We start from the raw sequence: 21,316 nt of genomic DNA, 5'->3' as shown, positions 1-21,316 counted from the left end.
CTCAGAGTGCTGGGCTGGGAGAGATGTGTCTGTGTGGAGTCTGAGCAAAGGATGGCTAACAGCCCAACTGGGTTATTCCATGGGCCTCTGACACTTAACCCTGGGGTTGTTTTCTTTGAAGGCTCTGACACATTGAAGAATATCAGTTAAAAATGAATCCATAATGGCTGGCACAGCCAGCAGAAAAATCTGATAGGAAATCTGTGATAGAGCCCAAGGATGAATGGATCACAGCACAGATGTGGAGCTGCTGTCAGTGCAGCATCTCTGAAAGATGAGGGGAGAGAACCTCTATTCACGGTTCATCAAGTGTTTTCCTTCTGCAGTGCCACTCTCTCCAGGTGGAGCTGAGGTACCAGTGTCCACTGGAGCCAGTCATTCCACTCTGCTGTGTTGGCATTTTTCCCTGAGGTGTTACAGAAAATCTAATCCTCCTTATCTTTCTATTTCAGAATCTTAACATTTTCTGAGGTTGTTAAAATTCCATTCCTTCATTTGTGTTATTACCCAGAATATATTTTGATATACAGAGAGAAGGGGAGTAGTGTTCCTTGCTTCTCATTGAGTCTTTACATTTGAGGTGTATTCATCTGCTTCCCCTGCTTTAGTTGGAAGCAAAGGCTTTCATCATTTATTTCACTTTAAACATTTTTTAGTTGAAACTGAACTAGCTCTTATGGACCATGTTGAGTCCTGTATAAATGAAAAATGCAGTGAAGGCACTCACTACTTTTCTAAACTGAAGAAACAGCCAGTCCAGTGCTCAAGAAACAGAGATATATTAATTAACTTTTTTTTTTCCTATATCCTCTCTTATCAAAACAGATATTCTGTATTTAATATTGCAGTTGTGGAAAGCAGCATTGTTTTCCACTGAAATGTAGCTGGGCTAGTCATCCAGATTACCACTATAACCACTGAAAAATACCTTTTCATTCCCTGTTCATTCCCTTCTCAGACACATGTTTAAAATGAGTTGATATTTTTTTCCCTGTAAGAAAATAGTAAAGCATCTGCCATCTCAGACACATCTTCTACACAAAAGCACATCCAAGGACAAGCCCTGTTGCTGACTGCAGTGTTTGGAACCTGCTGCACTGACTGGGTAACTACAAGCTGGTTCTTCCTTGCAGAAATGGCTTTGTGCTGTTCCCTGGATAAACTGCCCAGCTTCTATTGCAAATAATTCGCATTCTGGCTATGTAATCTTTGAGCTTTAGAGTTCTAGGCCAAAAATAGCTGCATTTAGCAGTTAATTAAATGATTCTGCATATGCCATCAGTGCCTTACAAGAGGTTTAATTACTAGATTTAATCTCTCAATTCCTCCAAAGTACTTTTTGGATTCAGTGTGTATTGTATACATGTAATAGCTTTCTTCTCTACTCTTATTTTGTGGAATTCTTTTTTAGAAAACAATAAAGTAAATTTAAATAGATAAATGAAAAGCATCGGAAAATACAGAGCGTTATTTGTATTATGCATCCTGAGGGTTGGAGGCACCAGCAGGAACTTTCCCCCTCAATTTTTAAACATGGAACTCTGAGAAGACCTATTTAGTCAGCTTATTACTACCTATGGGGCTTTTTTTAAACTCATTTAGCTGTTATCACCACCTTTGTAAGTTATTGTTTTTTTCAGTCTCCGTAGGTGTATAATTTTACAACTATTATAATATTTCAAGTACACTAATTTATTTTGCATCCCCTTTTAGATACTTAGAATCATCTTTTAAAACCTATTCATTGTACTTAAGCCATATTTTTTCTGACTGGTCTTAGCACATTGAATTATTTTAAAGAAACGTTCTTTTTTCAAGCAAGAAACAATTCGCGTGTTTGGGTACAGGTTTTAATGCCAATCCTCTTTCTCACACCTGACTTCAGGAGTAGTCCCACTAAACACAGGATATAGATTTCTTTTTCAACATGCAGAAAGTTCAGATTACTATTTCATTTGCAATTATTCAAGACAAAGAATTCAGTGGATGTAAAGCAACTGTGTGATTATTATGTGAATATGAGAGTACTTTCATTGTCCACTTTTCAAAGTTGTTTACATTGCATTCAAACCCATCCTTTCAATCAGCACAATTCAGTATTTTATAAGGAGGATTATGATCTGAAAATTTCCTCTGCCCTTGGAACTGGGTTTGGACTGAAAAGAGTAAAATTCTGTTTCTCCATCACATTAAGTTCATCCTCCTTGTCTTTTTTCTTTTTGCAGGTTTACGTGGTGCAATAGCATTTGCATTGGCAATTCGAGACGCAAACTCCCAGCCCAAACAAATGATGTTTACCACAGCACTGCTAATTGTGTTTTTCACAGTCTGGGTGTTTGGTGGGGGCACGACACCAATGCTCACCTGGCTTCAGATCAGGTTAGTACTCTCTTTACAACATCAATCACTACCTTCTCACAACGTTCTAATGCTTACATATGCACTTTTTAAGAGTTTTAACAAGCAAAAAGGAAGTATTTGTCTACCTGGTAGAGGCTCCAGACCACAAGGAACAGGTTCTCCCCAGGTTTGTATTGGGTTTACACCTAGGTCAGACCCATCCTTATTTCCTAAGAGTTTGTTTCACTACTGTTCCTTTGAAACACTGTGAATAAATGTTAGTAGTGTCCTCCTCACTGTTGAAGAAAGAGCTATAAAAGTAGATTTTGCCCTCATCTTAAAATGTGTATTTATTACACAAACTTATAATAAATCACATATTTCTGATTATAATGTGAATATGCTAGAAAAATCTACCTGCACTGGTTTATCATTCAGCCTCTGTTGGTACATCATTCAGTAACTAATTTATTACTAATTGTTTTATATATGCTTTTTTGCTATGGCATTTTTAAAATTACTTCATAGTGACTTGTATTCACAGACAAGGATGAATGACAAAGGAGGTTAAATGACAAGAGAGAGTGAAATAAGAAGCTGGAATAAAAAGTAACTAATTTAAATGCAGTGTCCTTCCAAGTGTGCTTTTTTGAAACCCAACTTTTAATAATGATTGTAATGCTATTGCTGAGTTCTGGTCACTTCATAATCCATTTAGAACTCACTGCCATGATTCGTAAGATTACCAAAGAAAACCACAGTATCAAGATAGGCTTGCAATTCACAATTGCTTGTAATTTATTCTATATATAGCATATATTTTCCTTGTTTACAAAATGATGTCTGATTACAAGCCTTTATGTCAGCCTCTTGCTGTAAAATACCAACCGAAGGTAGCCAAATTGGAGCTTTAACAAAGAGCATAGATAAAACTCACAGACAAAATAAGGACTAGTGTGCAAATTTACTGTATAAACATAAAATGCAGGCATCCATATGTGTGTAGGGTCTTTCTATTTCTGTGACAGTTTGATTCTTTTACATGACATGTCTCATGTCCCATAATGTCAGTCAAGTTCATCACAGTTTGGATACACTCTGGCAGTGTCAGCTGCCTTTCTGAGATTTGCCACTTTTTCACTGTCAGTCAGCAACAGAGTTTACATGGCAACAGAAACATGGATGAGGAGGAGTGCTTTCATTAGGTCTTGGGGGCCATATCAGTTTGGATTTCTACAAAAGGAGAATAAGGAATAATTTTGAGACTACAGCAAGGGAAAAAGGCAGTGAGCAGTAGTCACATGTCTAGTCTAAGGACTTATCACTAGATGCCTGTCCTGGTTTAGCTTTCTGGGTAATTTTTAAATGAACATTGTCAAGTGCTTTCACTAAGCCAAGCAATTTAATTGGATGTAATTTCTTCTGCTACTTAGTGCTGCCCAGAGGTGCAGAGTCCCACAACACCACAAGCAAGGGGCTCTCATGAATTGTTTATACTGTTCAGTGCAATCATGTGCTTCTTTCTTCACCCACCTGTACAACAGATTTAACAAAAGACACTGAAAGCAGACAGTCATTATTGATTTGAAATGGTCATCTCTTTGAGGATCTACTCTGAATCCCAGCAGATCTTCCAGGCATTTTTCCCAATCAAATAAATTGCTTTTGTAATTGGGATATAGATTTTCTTACTATAAAGCTATTAGGTTCACAATTTCCAGCTAATTTCTTGACATCGGAGCATACAGCTTCACAAATTATAAGGTGGTCAAACTGAGATAAAATTTTAAATAGGCAAATGTATCTTGAGGCTCTGATTTCTCTCTCCAGTGAATATATTTCACTGTCTGTATAATTTATTACACCTCAATATGGAATTTTGTCCTTAGCTACCATTTGTCTTTTTAATCTTAAGTAATTTTGCTAAGTAATTGTATCTAAAGGTGGTGGTGGTAATTCATGACAGATGATACTTGTATGGATTCTAGCAGACTTGAGTTTGCTGAGAAAGTCATGGGCCTGCTGCAAATTACACCACCTTGCTTGGTGCACTCCCCCAGTATGTTTGCAGCTGTGCCTAAACAGCAGTTCTGAGCTGCATCTATCCCCACATTTCTTTTTATAAATTTAGAAGAAAGAGATTGTATTTTTCAAACTAGTTTGGAGGGTTCAGCTCACAAAGCCAAGGGAAACTGTATTACAACTACACAAAAATTATATGATTGTCTCTGAAGATATTTATTGGACTGGGTTGGGTGTCATCAATTACATAAAAAAGGGGTGAAGTGCTGCAATGACGTCTCTAAGCACACAAGAGGGAGACTCTTCTCACAGTAGCCTTCAGTGTTCAACTGTTATGAACTTACATCAGGCTCCACCCCAGGGCAGTTTGAAACCTCTCCTGTGGGATTCCCCAGTGTTTTGGGGAAGCAGACCTACCACTACTGGTCAAATCCAAAGCACAGTGCTAGATCAGTTAATCTAAACAACTGGAAATAAAGTTATGCACATTATCAAAATAAATGAAAAATAAATGAATGGTCACCGTAACTACACTGGATTTCTCTACATAATCTGTAAGTTGCTGTACTGGTAAACCTTCTCAGAGGGCAGTAATGATCAGAAATACCATCATTTAGCAAATAACAGTTCCAAGTTGAATATGGTTTTTTGCCAGTTAATTCTTTCATTATAAAATGGTTATCCAGCAGATAATGTATTTAATTGAACAGGAGGCTTTCAGAGACTAGTAGAGAGGAGCATGTGATTTCAGTCTATTTGGATGAATTGAATCTTATCCACACAGAGTTTTGTGCTCACCCTCCCTATGTGGAATAGGCTACAGTTCCCAAGTAGTTCCAGAGATGCAACTCAGCTCCTCAAGGTTGATCAACTCAGTCTTATCCTAGAGTTAAATGCTTGAATTTATACGGTACAGACCAACTGTTTGGTTTTAAAACATAAATAAATCTAGCATCCACTATGTTGAATATATATAAAAATAACACAAATCAGAAACAACTCACACCAATATCTTTACCATTTGCTCTACCATAATCCATTATAGAGTCAAGGTGAAAGAAGGTATCCAAGATCTGTCTTACTGTACATTATTGTCGACATATTGTACAATGTTTCACTTATGTATTGCACTCTCCATAATTTGTGAAGTTCTCATAACAATGACCAGGACTCTTAGGGTATAAGGAAATATAACAATGACAATTTAAAAATTATAGCAGGAATTAATCGTCTTCTGAAAAATCAATCTTTGTTTCCATAATAACTGGAATTTCCATAATCTTCCATCTCTCCTCACAGCAATAGCATCAGATCTGCTTTTCTTTTTTTTTCCTCAGTTAAAATTTAACACAATGTAAATATAATCTGTCACTCTATTTTTAGAGAAAAGATGAAGATGTGTCCTCAGAGATAACTACCACTTGATTTATTCCAGGAATATGTATGGCTTATACAACACTTGCAAATTGTTGCCAAAACATGTAGTAAGATATATTATCAAAACTAACCATGTGCTACTGAAAAAGGCTCAACTTCCACCCCCATTTAATGCAGCAATATCACTCAACTATCCCACAAGGTTGCAGAAGCCAGCTGTGCTAAGAGCTTTTGTAAAAACAAGCTTAAATAGATCCCAGGAGTTTACCAAGTTTATTAAAGTTCAGAGTTCTAGTTCCCTTTATTTAACAAATAAATTATATTGAAACATTTATTCCTACTTAAACTGTAGCTTGAATTTAAGAAAAGTTCTTAAAGCCTTGGAAATCTGACCTGCTAATGGCAAAATTTATGTCTACATGTCTCTATATGTCAAAACACAGTTTTAAAAGAAACCCATATGAATAATTCTCATTATTTTACTACCGCATTTACTCATACAGAGCAGCCTTTAAAATGAGTCTTGAAATTCTGGGCAAAGACTAAATATTTTTTAACTTTGTTCAAAAAAAAATGAAACATACACTTCTGGAAATGTCTTATTTATTTTAACTGTCTCATTTTTAGATACCTGAAACACTGTGTTTTAGGAAGTGTTTAATGTTCTCTTACTGAAAATCGGGTCCTATTTAAATGTTCCCAGTTGTCTGGTGCATTAACTTTACATTTCTGAGCAAGAGGCACATGCACAGTCCATTACAGCATTATCAGCTGGCATTCAGAGAGCAGAAGTGGTTGCACCACATTCCTAAATAATACATTGTCTTTTGGCTTATCTGAGAGTTATAACTCAGGGGAAAAAAATTGCTTTTACTCCCCATGTGAAAGGACTACAATATTCTGTCCCTGGCAGACAATGAATAAACCTGCATCAGTGTGTGAGAATAATTTCATGATACATCAACACCAAGACAAAGATAGCCATGTGGGTTCCCAGTCAAATTGAAGTATTCAATAAATGTGCCTTCAGAGATGCTGAGTATTACTTGCTAATGCTTTTGGATATATGTCTCCCTTCGTTCCCCATACTCTGATTAAAAATAGAGAGCTACATTTTACAGTAAATCTGAAATGAGAGGTTTGAGGATAAAGGATTCTCCTGACAGGCAGAGCAAAAATACAAAGCTGTTAATAAAATATGTCCCATAAAAGCACTGTGCTAAGTATTAGGTCTTGTTTGTTTATCATCACTTTCTGTGTAAATGTTTGTCAAGAGATTTCCAGACTCTTTGTTGCATCTCTTTGCAGCAGTTCTTCAGTTAATAAGGATATTTTTATTTCATATTCTAAATAAATACTAAGCAGCATTGAATAGTAACTTTTAATACTGTGCCCATCAGGCCATTGCCTTTGGTACATGCTTTAGAAAAGCGTGTGCCCTTAAAATCATGCCATCTCTAGTTCACCTAAAACTTCAGTTCCAAACCTTCAACTTTCTCTAAATACTAATGCCAGAGGCCTGGCATATCCCATTTCTGGGGGATGACCTAGGCTGACCAAACTCACGTTCTCAGCAGAAGTAGTCAAGACTTTGGTTCCTTCAGTATCCAACACTTTAATCCATTGTTCAGTATCAAAGGCCAGGGCAGTGTGCATGTTTACCAGGATGTCACACTAGGGATGCAGATGGGCAGTGGGGCTAAATGCTGTGCCTTGACTGTGTGTGACTACAGCTGTCTACCACAACAAAAACAAACCAAACCAAACCAAACAAAAACCTAGTTGGTAGTCTATGATTCTGTGCTCATCTCAGCCCTTTAACGACTAGTTATAGACTGCTGAAGGACAGAACTTTATGACCCAGCAATCACACTAACAACATGACCTTGGCCAGGATTATAGCACTCCTGTTTCAAAAATATTTTTTTCATTATTCCCAACTCTACAGTAGCATTCCCTGTGTTCAGCTGTGTTCAAAGAGATACTGCAGAATAACACAGTGCAACAGTGGTAGTGCTTAGTACTGCCACGTGGGAAGCTTTGAACAGATTTGGTCTGTTTTATGCTTCCAAAGTTGTTCTTTCTGCTTCCCAAAAGAGGCCCTTCAAACTGAAAAAAAAAAAAAAAAAACCTACACAAATCAATATCATGGTCTTTGGAAACACTTCTGCCTTATCTAGAAAGGCAACAGTTGCAGTAAGAAATCTCAAGGGCTGAAATGGTGGTAAAAATATGACTGAGCTTCGGGGCTCCAGAACAGGAGCACTGAGCAGGAAACTTCCTTTTCCACAGCCTAAGATCAAAGGAGGATGTACTTTAGATCAAAGGATTAACAGATTGGTTTAGACAAGGTAGATGGTGCTGCCTACACTACTATACTTTCCCAGTTACACAGAAAGATTGATACATCCTTTTTTTATAATGACATGCACGTCTTTCTTATTAAAAATCTATATATTTCTGAGTTTTCTCAGAGTTAAGATCCTATTTACCATCATATGGTTGTAGCATCTGGATAGTTTTATTCAATCTCCTGTCTCAAATCAGTCTTAAGAGAAAATAATCCTCCAGATCCCATTTGTAGAAATTTGTATGAATGGGACCTGTGGGAGAGATGGTGAGATAAACTGGACTTTTAAATTAGGATGCTTAATCTCACAGTGTTTGCTAAACAGAAGTCTTTAGACAATAACAAACTGATTTAAAAGGACATAAGCAATATTAAAACTCGTGGTTTTCATATCAGCTTCTATTTGCAGCATTTGCTGGTTTGTGGGCAAACTCAGGTCACATAGGGCTGATACTTCAACTGACCTGAAAGTGTTTGCATGTGCTTGACACCCTCCTGCCCTGGAGCTTTACGAGCAAACTGCACTGGACCCTTTCTGGTGCTTTCAAGTAGGTGACTGAGCCCTCTCAGCTCCTGAGACCCCGTCTCTTATTGTAAATGCAGGTACTGAGAATCTTGAGACTCTTCTAACTGTATTAAAACTTTCAGAGAGATACAATAACTATGTCTGTAAATTCCCAAGCTTTAAAACAGATAATAGAAGGCTAAGCATATGTGCTATGTTCTATTACAAAGCCCTATAGTCAAAAGTGGCTTAGAAACTTAAGTCCATTGCAATTCAATGGAGGTGAAGCTCCTAAGTGACTTTCAGGAGTTTGTTTTAGGTAGTTTTTCTCAGTGATAAGTGGAGCAATGCCTTCTCTAATCTTACACGACTATGGCACTGGAAAGGACGGTGTCCTGACAGGTGATCCAGGCAAAGAGGCTGGGGCAAGGAGGAATGGTCCTTTTGCCTCATTAAAAAGAGCCTCCTCAGAATACTGTGCTCCACTGCTGAATTCTGCTCTGCTCATGGAGAAGAGCATGAGATAGTACATCTCCTTACAGTCATTTGTTATGAACTAGATTCAAACTAGAGTTTGATCTCTGCTGTTCCTCATTTATTCCTATATTAAGTAAACACATCTTGGCTTTCCTTTTTCACCCTCACATAGGTGCACAAGGATTATCCTTCCTGAAACATAGCTAGTCCTTGAGCTACTCTGAATGTACCAGCCAAGGGCACGTGTTCATATCTTCAGATGATCCATAATTTAATAGTTATAAATTATAATGAACCTTCTTAATTGTTTTATTTGTATTCCTATGAGCACATTTTCCTGTCACTGTACGCCCAGAGGAAGTCAGTTTAGAAGAATAGATTTAGTTAAATGTTTTCTCCTGGCCTTGACATGTTCTCTCTACTATAACCATATTCCTTTGGGTCATATTTCCTCTAGATTCCTGGAAAAGTTTAGCTGAAGTGAAGCATCTGTTGCTTTACTATTGAAAATGGAATGTCAGCTTAAGTATCTTCAACTGTAATTTGTGAGTGACCACAACATAGAGACAAACAGTGCAATTAAAGGCACTATGTTTTTAAGTGCAGTTATATTTTTTGTACTGTTTATTATTTTGTTTTGTGCTCAGAATAGTCATAATCAGCCTAACTGGTGTTCCCTCTCAGTAACAAATATAGCTCCAATAAACAAAGCTTGCTCTTGTTTCCAGTGTCATGTAGAGAAGCAAGATTCATGATGGGAACAGTTAAAAGCACACAGCAATTAGCAGGACTTTCATCTACACAGTGCACAACTGCACATGCCCAGGCTTCCTCCTCCCCCTTTTGCCTGCGCCGTTCTGATTTGCTCTGTCTGATAGCCCACCCTATGTTCTGCCCCTTTTTCCCTGGCGGGACGGTTAAGAATCGGACACACACGCCTGAATAAAGAATTCTGCTTGCACCCTTCCTGGTGTCCTGTCCCCCCCTCCTTTCGGACCGCGACAGTGTCATATTCATCTTTAGCCAGAGTACAATATATATTTAAAATCACACTGCAATGAACACTCCTGTGGAGAGCCCAGTTTCAGTCAAGTCTCTTCAGCCCATCGAGTTTCTTTTCACCCAGACACACTTTCAACAGAGATCACACCATCTTTGCCTGGAAAGGCTTATAATCCGAACAACCCTCTGAAATCCAGAAACTGCTGTAATTTAATGTAACAAGTCTAATCATTAATGCTGCAGCTATTTTTAAATTACTACTGTCCTTAGTTGGCCAACTATCTCCTCCTGAACATCTACAGGAGAGCCTTTTGTCTGGCATCTTTTATACATGACAGTTTGAATATTCCTGCATTAACAGTAATTGCATACACATGAGAAAACATTCTGCTGACTCCCTGGGCTCTCCTCAGCATTAGGACATTACTCATTTATGGGAAGATTCTTAGGTCACAAAATCTACTTTGCTGTTTAAAGGCTGAGTTTCACAATTGTGAAGAAGATCTTTAAAACTATTCAAATAAAACTAACCTAACAAGGAAGCTTTTGTGTGAGTTCATGGACAGTCCGAAACAACGGCTCAGAGAAGGCCCTGTCCCACAGTTATTGAAGGAGTGTTACCTTCAAGACACCATTTTGCTAATGAGCTCCAGCACTGTTCACACACATTACTCCAGATACAACAAAAAATAGTAGTTTAGGGTTAACATAGGAAACTGCAGGGCTGTCAATCCCTCTCTGTTCACCCAGTAACCTCCTCAGTATGATGGGGAACAAGTAATCCAGAAAGAGACTGGAAAAAGCAGAGTTTTGACTTCAGCTATAAGACATTTAGCCACTATAAGTAACTATCAGCAATTCCAAGTGTAGCCAAGCACATCAGATATCATTGTGATTAAGCACTGGAATAATTTGCATGGTAATCTATTGATTACTTGTGACAGAGGTCACAGAGAGCATAAGATCAGATTCTAGTTTATCACTTCATTCGGTTTGATCTCCTGTAGTAGCCCAGACTAAAATATTGGCTTACATCCTAGCTGCAGATCCTTTTTTAATACAAAACCATTGCTTGATGTGGTACTTTCTCTTTGCTTGGTCGTCTTTGCCACCAGTTCTGGATTCGTGGATATGTAAACCCTCAGTGTGTATGTGGTATCTACAAGGGACAGGAAATGGTCTGGTGTTCCTGACTGAAGTCATTTTAGAGAATTGCATTCTGGTTCAAATCCAGAGGTGTTCAACATCACACGTGAAATTATCTGTGAGGAAAGAAAACACTTCTTGGGGCACACCCACATTGAAAGGGTTAATATAATAGCTGCTTTTGTAATAGTAGCTAGAGCACCATTAGCCTGGGAAATGCTATAAATCAAGGAGCAGTATGAAATTGGACATCAAATGTATTGGATGTTATAAAAAAAGAAAAATAAATTGGATAATTTCCTTTCATTTCTATCTGAAAATGAGAAATCGTCCAGGTAATGAATCTCAGTGATCTTCTGAAATGCCTATCATTTATTTGCAAGGTACAGTTCTGCTAAGATAAGGTGTGCATTTGATCCCTCGGAATTATTCACCATAGCATTTTGCCTGAATGATACTAAACAAGATTTATAAACAATTGTGCTTCATAAGAAAATAAAAGACCAAAATACAGAGGACTTGGGCTTTCTGACTGCAACTGTGAAGGCAGTCCTGAGCAGATGTTGAATGGGAGATTTTGGATTGCAATTGTGACTCGTGCACAACTCCTACATGACTCCACCTGTCAGCTTGTTGGTCTTTATTGGCCAGAGGGGTCTAATTTTTAGCATAGTCTCCTAACACAGCAGACAGTTAAATCCCACCTCACATATCTTTTATTTCTTGATCCACATAGCTACTGAAACCAGAAAAAGAAAGAAGAAATGAAACATACACTTTTATTGCTAGAATATTTGGTACAGGAGAGAGGAAAAATTACACAGCAATAAAAGATTCATGTCTAACAACAAATGGTAAGATGAATTTTCCACAGGCCAAAAACTCTGAATAGTTTATAGGTATTTCCAGAAAATTATAAATAAACCAATAGCTTGGAATATAATCCATCCAGCTGGATTAGAGTCAATTAACTATATAGTTTGTTATATCTTAAAGTACTGTTGCTTTGATATGTCTGAGTATGAAAAAACCGATTCTTCCATTTAATGCAATAATTTTATTCTTCCATGAAAACTTTTCTCCTTGTCATACAAAAGGTAGCTGCTATGCAGCAGTCAACATGATGAAGTTCTTCTAATTACAAATAAAGAATCTTAAAAACCTATTTGGAAATGCTGCTAAGGAACATCTTAATTATCTGGGACTTTGGAACGAAGCTGATGATTTATTACTCTCTACCAAAATATCCCAGATTAATTTGGAGCTCTAACTAGTCTGTCAGAATTAAATTGGTGCAAGAATAAACCCAGTTTACTTCATGCATATGCCAAAACTGTGAGGGTAAACAGAAAGCACAGAAAAATAGCTGAGCCTTTAAAAATTATGAGATAAATATGTGGTATGAAACCTGGCTCTAGAAAAAATAAGGATCACATTTATTAAGATGAATCTTATATTCCTACTCTGTAAGTACTGATCAAGATACCTCTTAATTCTTTCTATTATTGGTTAGAAACTATTTCTGCAAAATAATTGCTCTGGAAATTCACTGAACTTTCATATTTTAAGAATGGTGTGATGGACTGAAAAATAGAGGGGTACAGAATTAATGCTCTTCACAGTTGTTAGTTTGCATAATTTCCAAAGTGCGTATATTCATTCTTTTCCCATTTAGCTTGACTAAGAATATTAGAATTTCTTCAGCAAGAAAATATGAAATGAATGTTTCATTTTGAAGAGATGAAAGTTTTCATCGTGACTTAAAATATCATTTCAGTATGAAAAAACCTCCAATGTTTTTCAAACTTTCTCAAGTTTTTTTAAGCTTTCCTGTGGTTTTCTTTCTTGCTATCAAATATTTCACAAATGCAAGAACATATAATTCCATTTTTAAACTCTACATTAAATGTAGAAAAAAAAACCCGAATATAGTTTTTTCTTCCAACAAGAATAAAGGTGGTAACTGGGAAGAGCTGGGGTCTTACAGGCCTCCTTAAGGGTCTTATACAGCATATGGAGTATGGTATAAATATTCTTGTAAATCGAAACAAAAAGGCATCACTGGGTCTATCTCGGTTTGCAAAGGAACTTAGTGACAGAAGAGAACTGTGACTTCAAATTTCATGAAACTTGCAACCCTTGTGAAACATTCCTCTGGAAATTCTCAAATTCCTGTCCTTTTTTGAAATGTAGAGTGGAAGAAAAGGTCTGGCACCCTTGATAACAAGCCTATCAAATTGTTCCAGAATTAGTTGAGTGTGAAAAGTTAATTAAAGCAGATATTAAATAATCTAGGCTCTGTATAGTGGTATGGGCTTTTAGCTTTTAATAAACAGATACAGATTACAGGGAAATACAGACTTTTTTATAGTGAATTATCAGTGCAGAAACAGTCCAACAGTGACTGGCTAGTCAGTACATCGATGAGCTTTAAATGAGAAAATTACCCCCTATCTCAGTAAGAGGTACTTGATTTCAATGCCCTTAAATGTATATTTCTGCTTCTGCATTTTTTACTTCTTCTAAAAGATACACCATTTAATTACATAATGACAAATAATATATAAAGGAATCTTGAAAGTGTACTAAAAAATCTGGGTTTATAATTCCAAAACATTTCCTATGCAAATAAATGTATAGAACTGATGTTTATAAAAAAGTTTATATGTAAGTGCTGTTTATGTAAAATATCCTAAACAGCAATCCTAAAAAAACCATGTTTTGCTAATCTAATCTTACAAGTAGACAAGGTGTTGTACACAGTGACCTTGAAACTACCCAGTTGCATTTGCTATTCACTTATCCATGTGCATTAAGCCTGGTCAGGAATCACAGTGTAGGTTCAGGGAATCTGCCTGAATCTTGATCTGAGTCTTAATCAGTCCCTGAGCTTTTCTGATCTCCACCCAAAGGGATTCCTACAAATGCCATGACAGCCACTGTTTTCCATTTAGACACAGCATGGGGGGCTCTGCTCTCCCTTTCCTGCTGCATCCGCCGGTGGCATGGACACGATGGTTCCCTTCCTCTGCCTCATTCAATCCATGTGCATTTCTTCCACCTTTATGGAAGAATTCCAGCCCAAACCTCACCAATTTTGTGTGTGTGTGCAGATGTATTCACGAGGTAAAGAAAACAGAGAAGTCAGAAAATAATTTTAATTAACCAGAAAACGAGGCAAAAATATTCTGTAGACTGACAGTTAAGGTGTTCACTAGGAAGGTGTCAGCTTCTGTCCAAAAAAGTGTTTCTGTTCCATTTAAAATGAGTCATCAACTAAAATACAGTCATCTCTGTGTATTAAAGATGAGAATCCAGGTCTTCCAGTACCCTGTTCAGTAGTCTACAGAAGAATGATTGCTCACATGCTTTCTGATCTAGTAACCCTTACATATACATATATTTAAATTTACTTAAGACCAACCTTTTTTAAAAGCCTAAGGATCATTATTTTTTCCTCCTGAAATCAGTGGCACTGCATAATCTCCCACTGATCTGACTGTCCTTTATTTGGCTTTGTATGACAGCTCCCATTTTAAACGGGCACCACTTGGGCTCCTCAGTGCTTCTGCTCCTTTTGAAACTGCTGCTTGGGCACAGTTTTATATTTCACTGATTCTGAAAGTCTTAAGAAAACTTCTCAGCCTATAAAATGAATTGCCAAATCTGGTTCAATTGCCATGTCTTAGTTCACTGACCAAAACAGTTGCATTATTTACTTCTTTCACATTTTGAGAAATACTACTGTAATGCTTCCATATTGATAAGTGATAAAATCATCTATTTGCTCAACTGAATTCCAAAAGACAGTCTGCAGCCTATGTACTTTCTTATTTATGCTCAGTGCAATATTGGGGGGAAAAAACATTGTATTGGATTCTCTGTCAGAGTTCTTTGCATTGTCCTATCACTTTGAAATCTAAGTCATAATGGCTGTGTGCCACTTTTCTATCACTTACATTCAAAATCAGAATTATAAATAAGTGACAAGCTCACAAATTTAGATTAAGCAAATGTCCCAGCTTTCAGTACAATTTATTGCATATATCTCAAGCTGCACTACCTTACATAAGATGCATGTCTGAGAGAAGAGCAGTGATACATTTTAAAAAGTAAAATTAATTAATGTTCTCTTTATTTCACAGCCTTCCCAGATGTAGATGTGGCCCATTCTTTAGTGGTGAACTTGGCGGTGCTGGGTTAACAGTTGGACTAGGTGATCTTAAAGATTTTTTTCCATCCGAAATGGCTCTGTGATTCTATGGGGAATTTTAAGCATTAGACTTGCCTTTCAGCTATCAAGTTTACTGGCTCTGTACAGCAAGGTAGGAACCTGAAGCCAATGCCAAAGTATCACGTATTTGTGAATACACCAACAGAAATATCACATAGGCCTGAAGTCACAGGCCAGTGAGAAGTACTTAGAGCCCCAGGGAAGCTGGGTGGAAGTGGATAAATGGGGACAGATCCTCAGCTGGTGCAGGCTGTTATAACGACATTCATTTATTTTCTTGGCAGAAGCACACTGTGCTTTAAGAATCCCTGATCGAGGCAATTTCTCACTCTACTTTTTCCCTTCATCTTTTCATAATCTCTTGCAAGCTATTGCTTCCATTGTCATCACTGCTAGAATTCAAATGTTGGTTCATAGTTACTCCATACAGCAGTTTATTTTCATTTTTGCAAGAAGGCAATGAGAATGGAGTCCCTTTCTTAACCATGATGCAGCAAACACCTTCTAGCACACTGCAAAGCGACACAAGAAGCTTAAGTAAAACTATAAAACTTTATAGCATGCTCCCTATCTCATCCTCGCAGCACTCCTTTTCCCCTGAACTAATTTTCAACTTCAACTGGGTGTTTCAGAGTTTTTGCTCAAGCTGTATATGGTTATAAGGAGAAGAAAAAAAAATTAAAAAAAATAAAACCAAACCCACAATCAACTAGAAGCTTTGAAGAGCATCTTCAAATGCTCTTGTGAAAAGATAAAGACTTCAATTAATTAAAATGAAAGTGTTTTATCAATCTTAACTACAGTGTCACAATTAATAAGTACTATACAACAAGGGGGTGACTAGCCCTCCTCCTGGGTGCTCATAAAAAGCTTGCAAGGCCTGGTGCAGGCATTACAAAAATCTCAAGACAGCACATTTTTAGGAGAGAGTGCCCAGCAAACCAGACAGGAATGCTGATTCGGTTCATTACCAAAAGAAAATCAGGACATTTTTGAGATCAACAGAATGACCAGAATCAAGAGGTTTTTAGCCACAGTTGAGTTGCCGACACAAAAGGAAAAAGCTACTATTGGCATCTGAAATCTTTGCCTTGCCAGAATAAGTGTGCTCAAATGCAAAGTAAGTGCCTGACATTACCTAAATTCTCTGAAATACAATACATCACAATGCAAATACATGTATATAAGTTGAATTTCAACAATGTTAGGGCACTGGGCCTGAGCGTCTGGATCATTTACATTCCATTTAAGCTCTTATTCTCTCCAAATGAATGAATCGATTCCCAAGTCATGCATATTTAGAAATGTGAGACTAGTAAATTCAAGTGTAAAAAAAACCTCAAGCCTAACATTTGTATTTAGTGCACTTTCTGAATTCTAGAATAGGACTTTGCACACTGTGAAATAAGGACGGTTCCTGTAGGTCTGGATAAACACAGCAACTAACTTTAAAGTGTCTATCTTTGGTGGTGGTGGTGTACAAGTAAAAGTTGACTGCAAACCAAAAGGAAAACCCACCCCACTGAACAACATTGTATCAAAGCCAGACATCAGTAATAGTTTTGCATTGCCTCACATTGCAAACAGTGCAAATATGTAGATTGTAAATAGATCAGTATCTATTTTAGATACTTACTATTTTAATAAGTTTTTGTATGAATTCCCTAAATAGTATTTTAAACAGCCAGACGATCTAAGTGTATCACCTGCAACTGGTAAGGGTGGCCAAGTTTCTTAAGCAAAGATTACACTGCAAAAACAATTCAAAATGAACAGAAATCTGCACTGTCTAAACTAAACAGTGCAATTGTCAGAACAAGGTTATAATGGAATAAAACAATTCATGAACTAAAAACAACATGGGATGACATAAACCCTAGATGAAAGGAAGCATACTTTTCCAGCACTTCTATAGCCACTCTGTCAAAAAGACTATTACACTGTAATTGATATTTGCTATATCAGCACCATATAATGTACGTAGGTTTGGTTTTTTAAATGACAGAGTGAAAAATTAAATAAAATTGGTGTCTTTGAGTCATTATTTTATTCCTTGTTGCTGAGAAGCAAAGTGGTGTAAAAAAAATTAAAAGATAAATTTTGCATTAAGCAGTGTTTTAGAACATTGCCTCCAGAGAAGACAGTACTGTTTATCCTGCTCTATTTAAAGTGGCTTCAAAGAGTGTTTTGACACAAATGTGCACAGGTGTTTTCCTGCCATTAAAACTGAAAGGGTAATAATTGTTGACACTGCACACATCAGACAATGAAAATTTAGGCAAAATTCTTCCATTTTAGTACATGACATTTTAGTCACTCTGAGACTTTTTCCTAGATGAGGAACTGTGGAAAGATCCCATCAATGCTTATTCAGACTACACCCTGCAGTGTATCTGCCTACGAACGTCATGACCTCAGCTCTAGAGGCCCGTGTGCTGCATTCTCATTTTAAGAATTCAGAAATGCCATTTTGATTTACATTTTGATTAAAAGATTATACAGGGTATCTTTGAAAGCACATTCTGCTATATACCGTATATCTGCTTTATACACCCTTGGGTGAATCAATTCATACAAGTCCTTCCTATAATTCCCTGATGTTCTGAACATTTCAGACAGAGCTTAGGTGAACATATTTCAAAGCAGGAATTAGATATGGACTTAAGCAATGCAGCTGATTTACAAGCTGCTTGTGAAAAAAACAGCCTAAATGGACATATCAGTGACAGCTTTCATGCCACCAGTTCTCAGCAGCAAAGCCAGAAGCATTTACTCAGTGTGTTTTGGTCATCCCATACATTTAGCCTGACCAGCATTAGTCTTCCCTTCTGATGGCTCTGCACAGAATTGCTCCCAGCACCAGCTTCATATGATAAATTTCAAATGTCAAGGCAAGAGATGAAGTGCATGAGATGTTTCTCCCTGTGCTGTGAGCCCAAGGAACTTAGAGCCGGTCATCTCATTATTTAGACTAATGCCTCAGGAGGATTTAATGTTTTACTTTGGGTTAATCACATTAGCAATAATATAATGCATCTACAATGGCCTGGGCTTCTTTCCAAAGCCGTGCTGTTTATGTTCAAGGAAAAAAAGGAAGAGACACCTAAAGTGATTCAGAGAACAAACATTTTACTGCTCTAAAAATCACTGACATAATTCACTGGAGGGAACTGTTATTTCTGAGCCAGGAATTAACCAGACTCATCTGTAGGAAATTGTCAAAATACATCTGAGCACAGTTGCTTTTCCTCATACAGATCTTTAGTAAAATCAGTTCTAATTTTTCCTGGCTGGCAAAGCTTATTAGTAGTCTAAGTAAGAAGCCAACAAAATGGCCTAATTCCTGACTTTTTTTTTTTTTTTGAAAGCTGTATTCATCTCCACAGAGTTCATAAAAGTAGCAATTAGGATATTTGCTATGTGTGAAAATGATACTTTTTATAATGCATCAGTGTTTCTGTCTTTTTGCATTAACTGGAAATGCATTTTTAATAATGCTCCAGGCACTTTTTTATTTATACATTTTCAATATTGTGTACAGAGCACTTGATCTATAGACTTCCTTGCAGCGGGGGAGAGGCACTTTAATAATAATGAAAATCTTAACGCACATGGAGTTTGATCAATATTGTGTTTTGTGTACTGTCTCTTATTGAAGAGACAATATAGAGATGTCTTTGTATGCCTATACATCTCCATTTGCAACATCTTAAGTTAAAGCAAAGAAAAGCACCTGCCATCATCAGTAGCTCCCTAAGACATGTAGGCTGATATCAGTCCCAGTAGGTGCTATTGAAAATACAAGATCATTGACTTAAACAAGGGAAATCAAAGCATACACACACATCCCTTTTTTTTTTTTTCTGTTCCCCCAAAACACAGGGTAGAGTTTGGATGAGAGGCATCACAGTCACTTCATGAGGACATCACCACACTGTGTTGTGATTCAATATTTCAAAAGCTCAACTTGGTTGGGATTAACTGGGTTGGCACTCAAAACAAACATCACCATTACTACCAAAAGGGACACCCAATCCCATCCTTTCTCCTAAGTCAACAGTATAATACAATATCAAGTGATCTTCTTATTCTGAGTCCCAGTTTTCATCTGAGACTTAAAGTTCAGGTGAAAACTAAACAGCAAATGCAGCCTTACTAAGAAAAAGATGATTGCATTGTATATCCCACCTACTACCATGCACATTCCTGATATCTGAGCTTCTCCTGCAGTTTTATAAAATCATTCAAGTCACATCATTTTTCACATATTGTTATTTTTCAGTTTCTCTAATTGCAATGCAGCATTTCTGAGTGATGTGACCCTTGTAACAACATTTTTTTCTAGAGGTCTCTGCATCTCAGATGAGTTTGAAGTGGATTTTTTTTTTCCAATGCAAAACAAACCAAATTTTTAATAATTTTTTAACATTTAAATATCAAATAATCTACTGTTAGCATAAGAATTTCATTTTAGAATTCTGGTAGCAATTATCCTGAATTTTAGATTTACTGAGGGTTTGGGGTTTGGGTTTTTTCTGTAGTGGAGATTAAAAATAAAAATTCAAGAGGATTACAATCCTTTCAAGCTTTCCCAGCCTTCCCCATTAATCTATATCTGATTCCTACAAGCAATCATTTACCTGTTCAGTAAGTAGAGTGCAACTGCAAAGGGCAGTGACTATCAACTATGGCTGTGCAACTGCATGACCCTGCTCGGGTCTTTCTGCTCTTCTTGCACTTCAAAACAAGAGGGAGATTACAGACGGAATTTAAATGCTTGAAAAGCAGGCAGTAAAGTGCTTACCTTGTTCTATAGATCTCACTTTTTACATAAATGAGCTGCATAAAACTATCTATTTCCTTCCCTGAGAAAATAGCAGATGACAGCAATAGCAGTAAGTGCCAGTCTCCAGTCAGTCTGCTGATGAAAACCACACTAGATGAGTGATGCCAGTACAATCATAAGTGGAAAGTTAAAATGACCATCACATCCCTGTATAACTCAGAAATGCTGAGAGATGGCAAAGATATTAAGGAAAGACTCTTTGGAAACACCCAGTGCCAGTGTAACTTTGCTCCCCTGGAGTCAGTGAGAGCAGTGATGCTGCTTGACTGAGAGCCTTGGGGAAACCTCCCCTCACACACTGCAACTCAGAGCCTGCTCAAAACACAGAGGGGGCATTTTAGAAAAAGAATGGATGAAAAAAACCTGCTCTTTTGGGGAAGGGAGAATGGAAAGCCTCACATACAAGTACGTGACATACAGACCGGTCCTTCCTGAGGAGTGGGGAACACAACAAAGTTTTACTGAACTGTCAGAGGGATCTGAACATTGCCAGGTTCCTAGAAAAACAATTGCATCTGAGATACATGTTTACCAAATAAGGATATTAAAAGGGGGGAAAGGGGTAGAGTTTGCCATATATTTTAGAACAGAAAGTTTATTAATTTAAATATGGACTACTAAAAATACCATCTTACGAAAGATTTTTCTTCTCCCTGAGGCAGGAGTAAAAAATATGCAAGTGTATTGTTACTCAGCAAAGAGCTATAAACACCAAAGTAGAAGGTGATAGCTGGATCACCTACCACAGTGCAATGAAAGGTACATCAACAACATGTGACTATAAGCATATATAAATAGGAGAACAAAAAATAAAGGGGAAACAAAAAAAAGAAAGGGGAAGTGAAGAAGAGTCTCACAGGAGAGACAACAAAAGAAGTAAAACAGTATTGATCAGCTGATGTCCCTAGAGTATGTTAAACATTGCTGCCAAGGGTCAATGGGCTTCACTAGTTGTCTATGGGCCACGTATTGAATATATTTGATAGGATAATTCCTGTGAAATCCAAGAAAAAATTT

General features: G+C 37.2%; 1 protein-coding gene across 1 annotated transcript in view; it reads left to right on the top strand.

Moving 5' to 3' along the window:
* The window catches only part of SLC9A9 (solute carrier family 9 member A9), a 186,363-nt gene that overhangs the window by 106,229 nt on the left and 58,818 nt on the right, over window positions 1-21,316 (top strand). Inside the window, exon 12 of the mRNA XM_017822413.1 lies at window positions 2,226-2,379. Within this exon, the coding sequence (XP_017677902.1) occupies window positions 2,226-2,379 (154 nt within the window). The remainder of the gene's footprint in view (window positions 1-2,225; window positions 2,380-21,316) is intronic.

Source organism: Lepidothrix coronata, unplaced genomic scaffold (genome assembly GCF_001604755.1).
Source record: "Lepidothrix coronata isolate B3197 unplaced genomic scaffold, Lepidothrix_coronata-1.0 Scaffold97, whole genome shotgun sequence".
Classification (NCBI taxonomy): Eukaryota; Metazoa; Chordata; class Aves; order Passeriformes; family Pipridae; genus Lepidothrix; species Lepidothrix coronata.
Note: the sequence above shows the minus strand (reverse complement) of the source record. Positions and strands in the feature narration are given on the sequence as shown.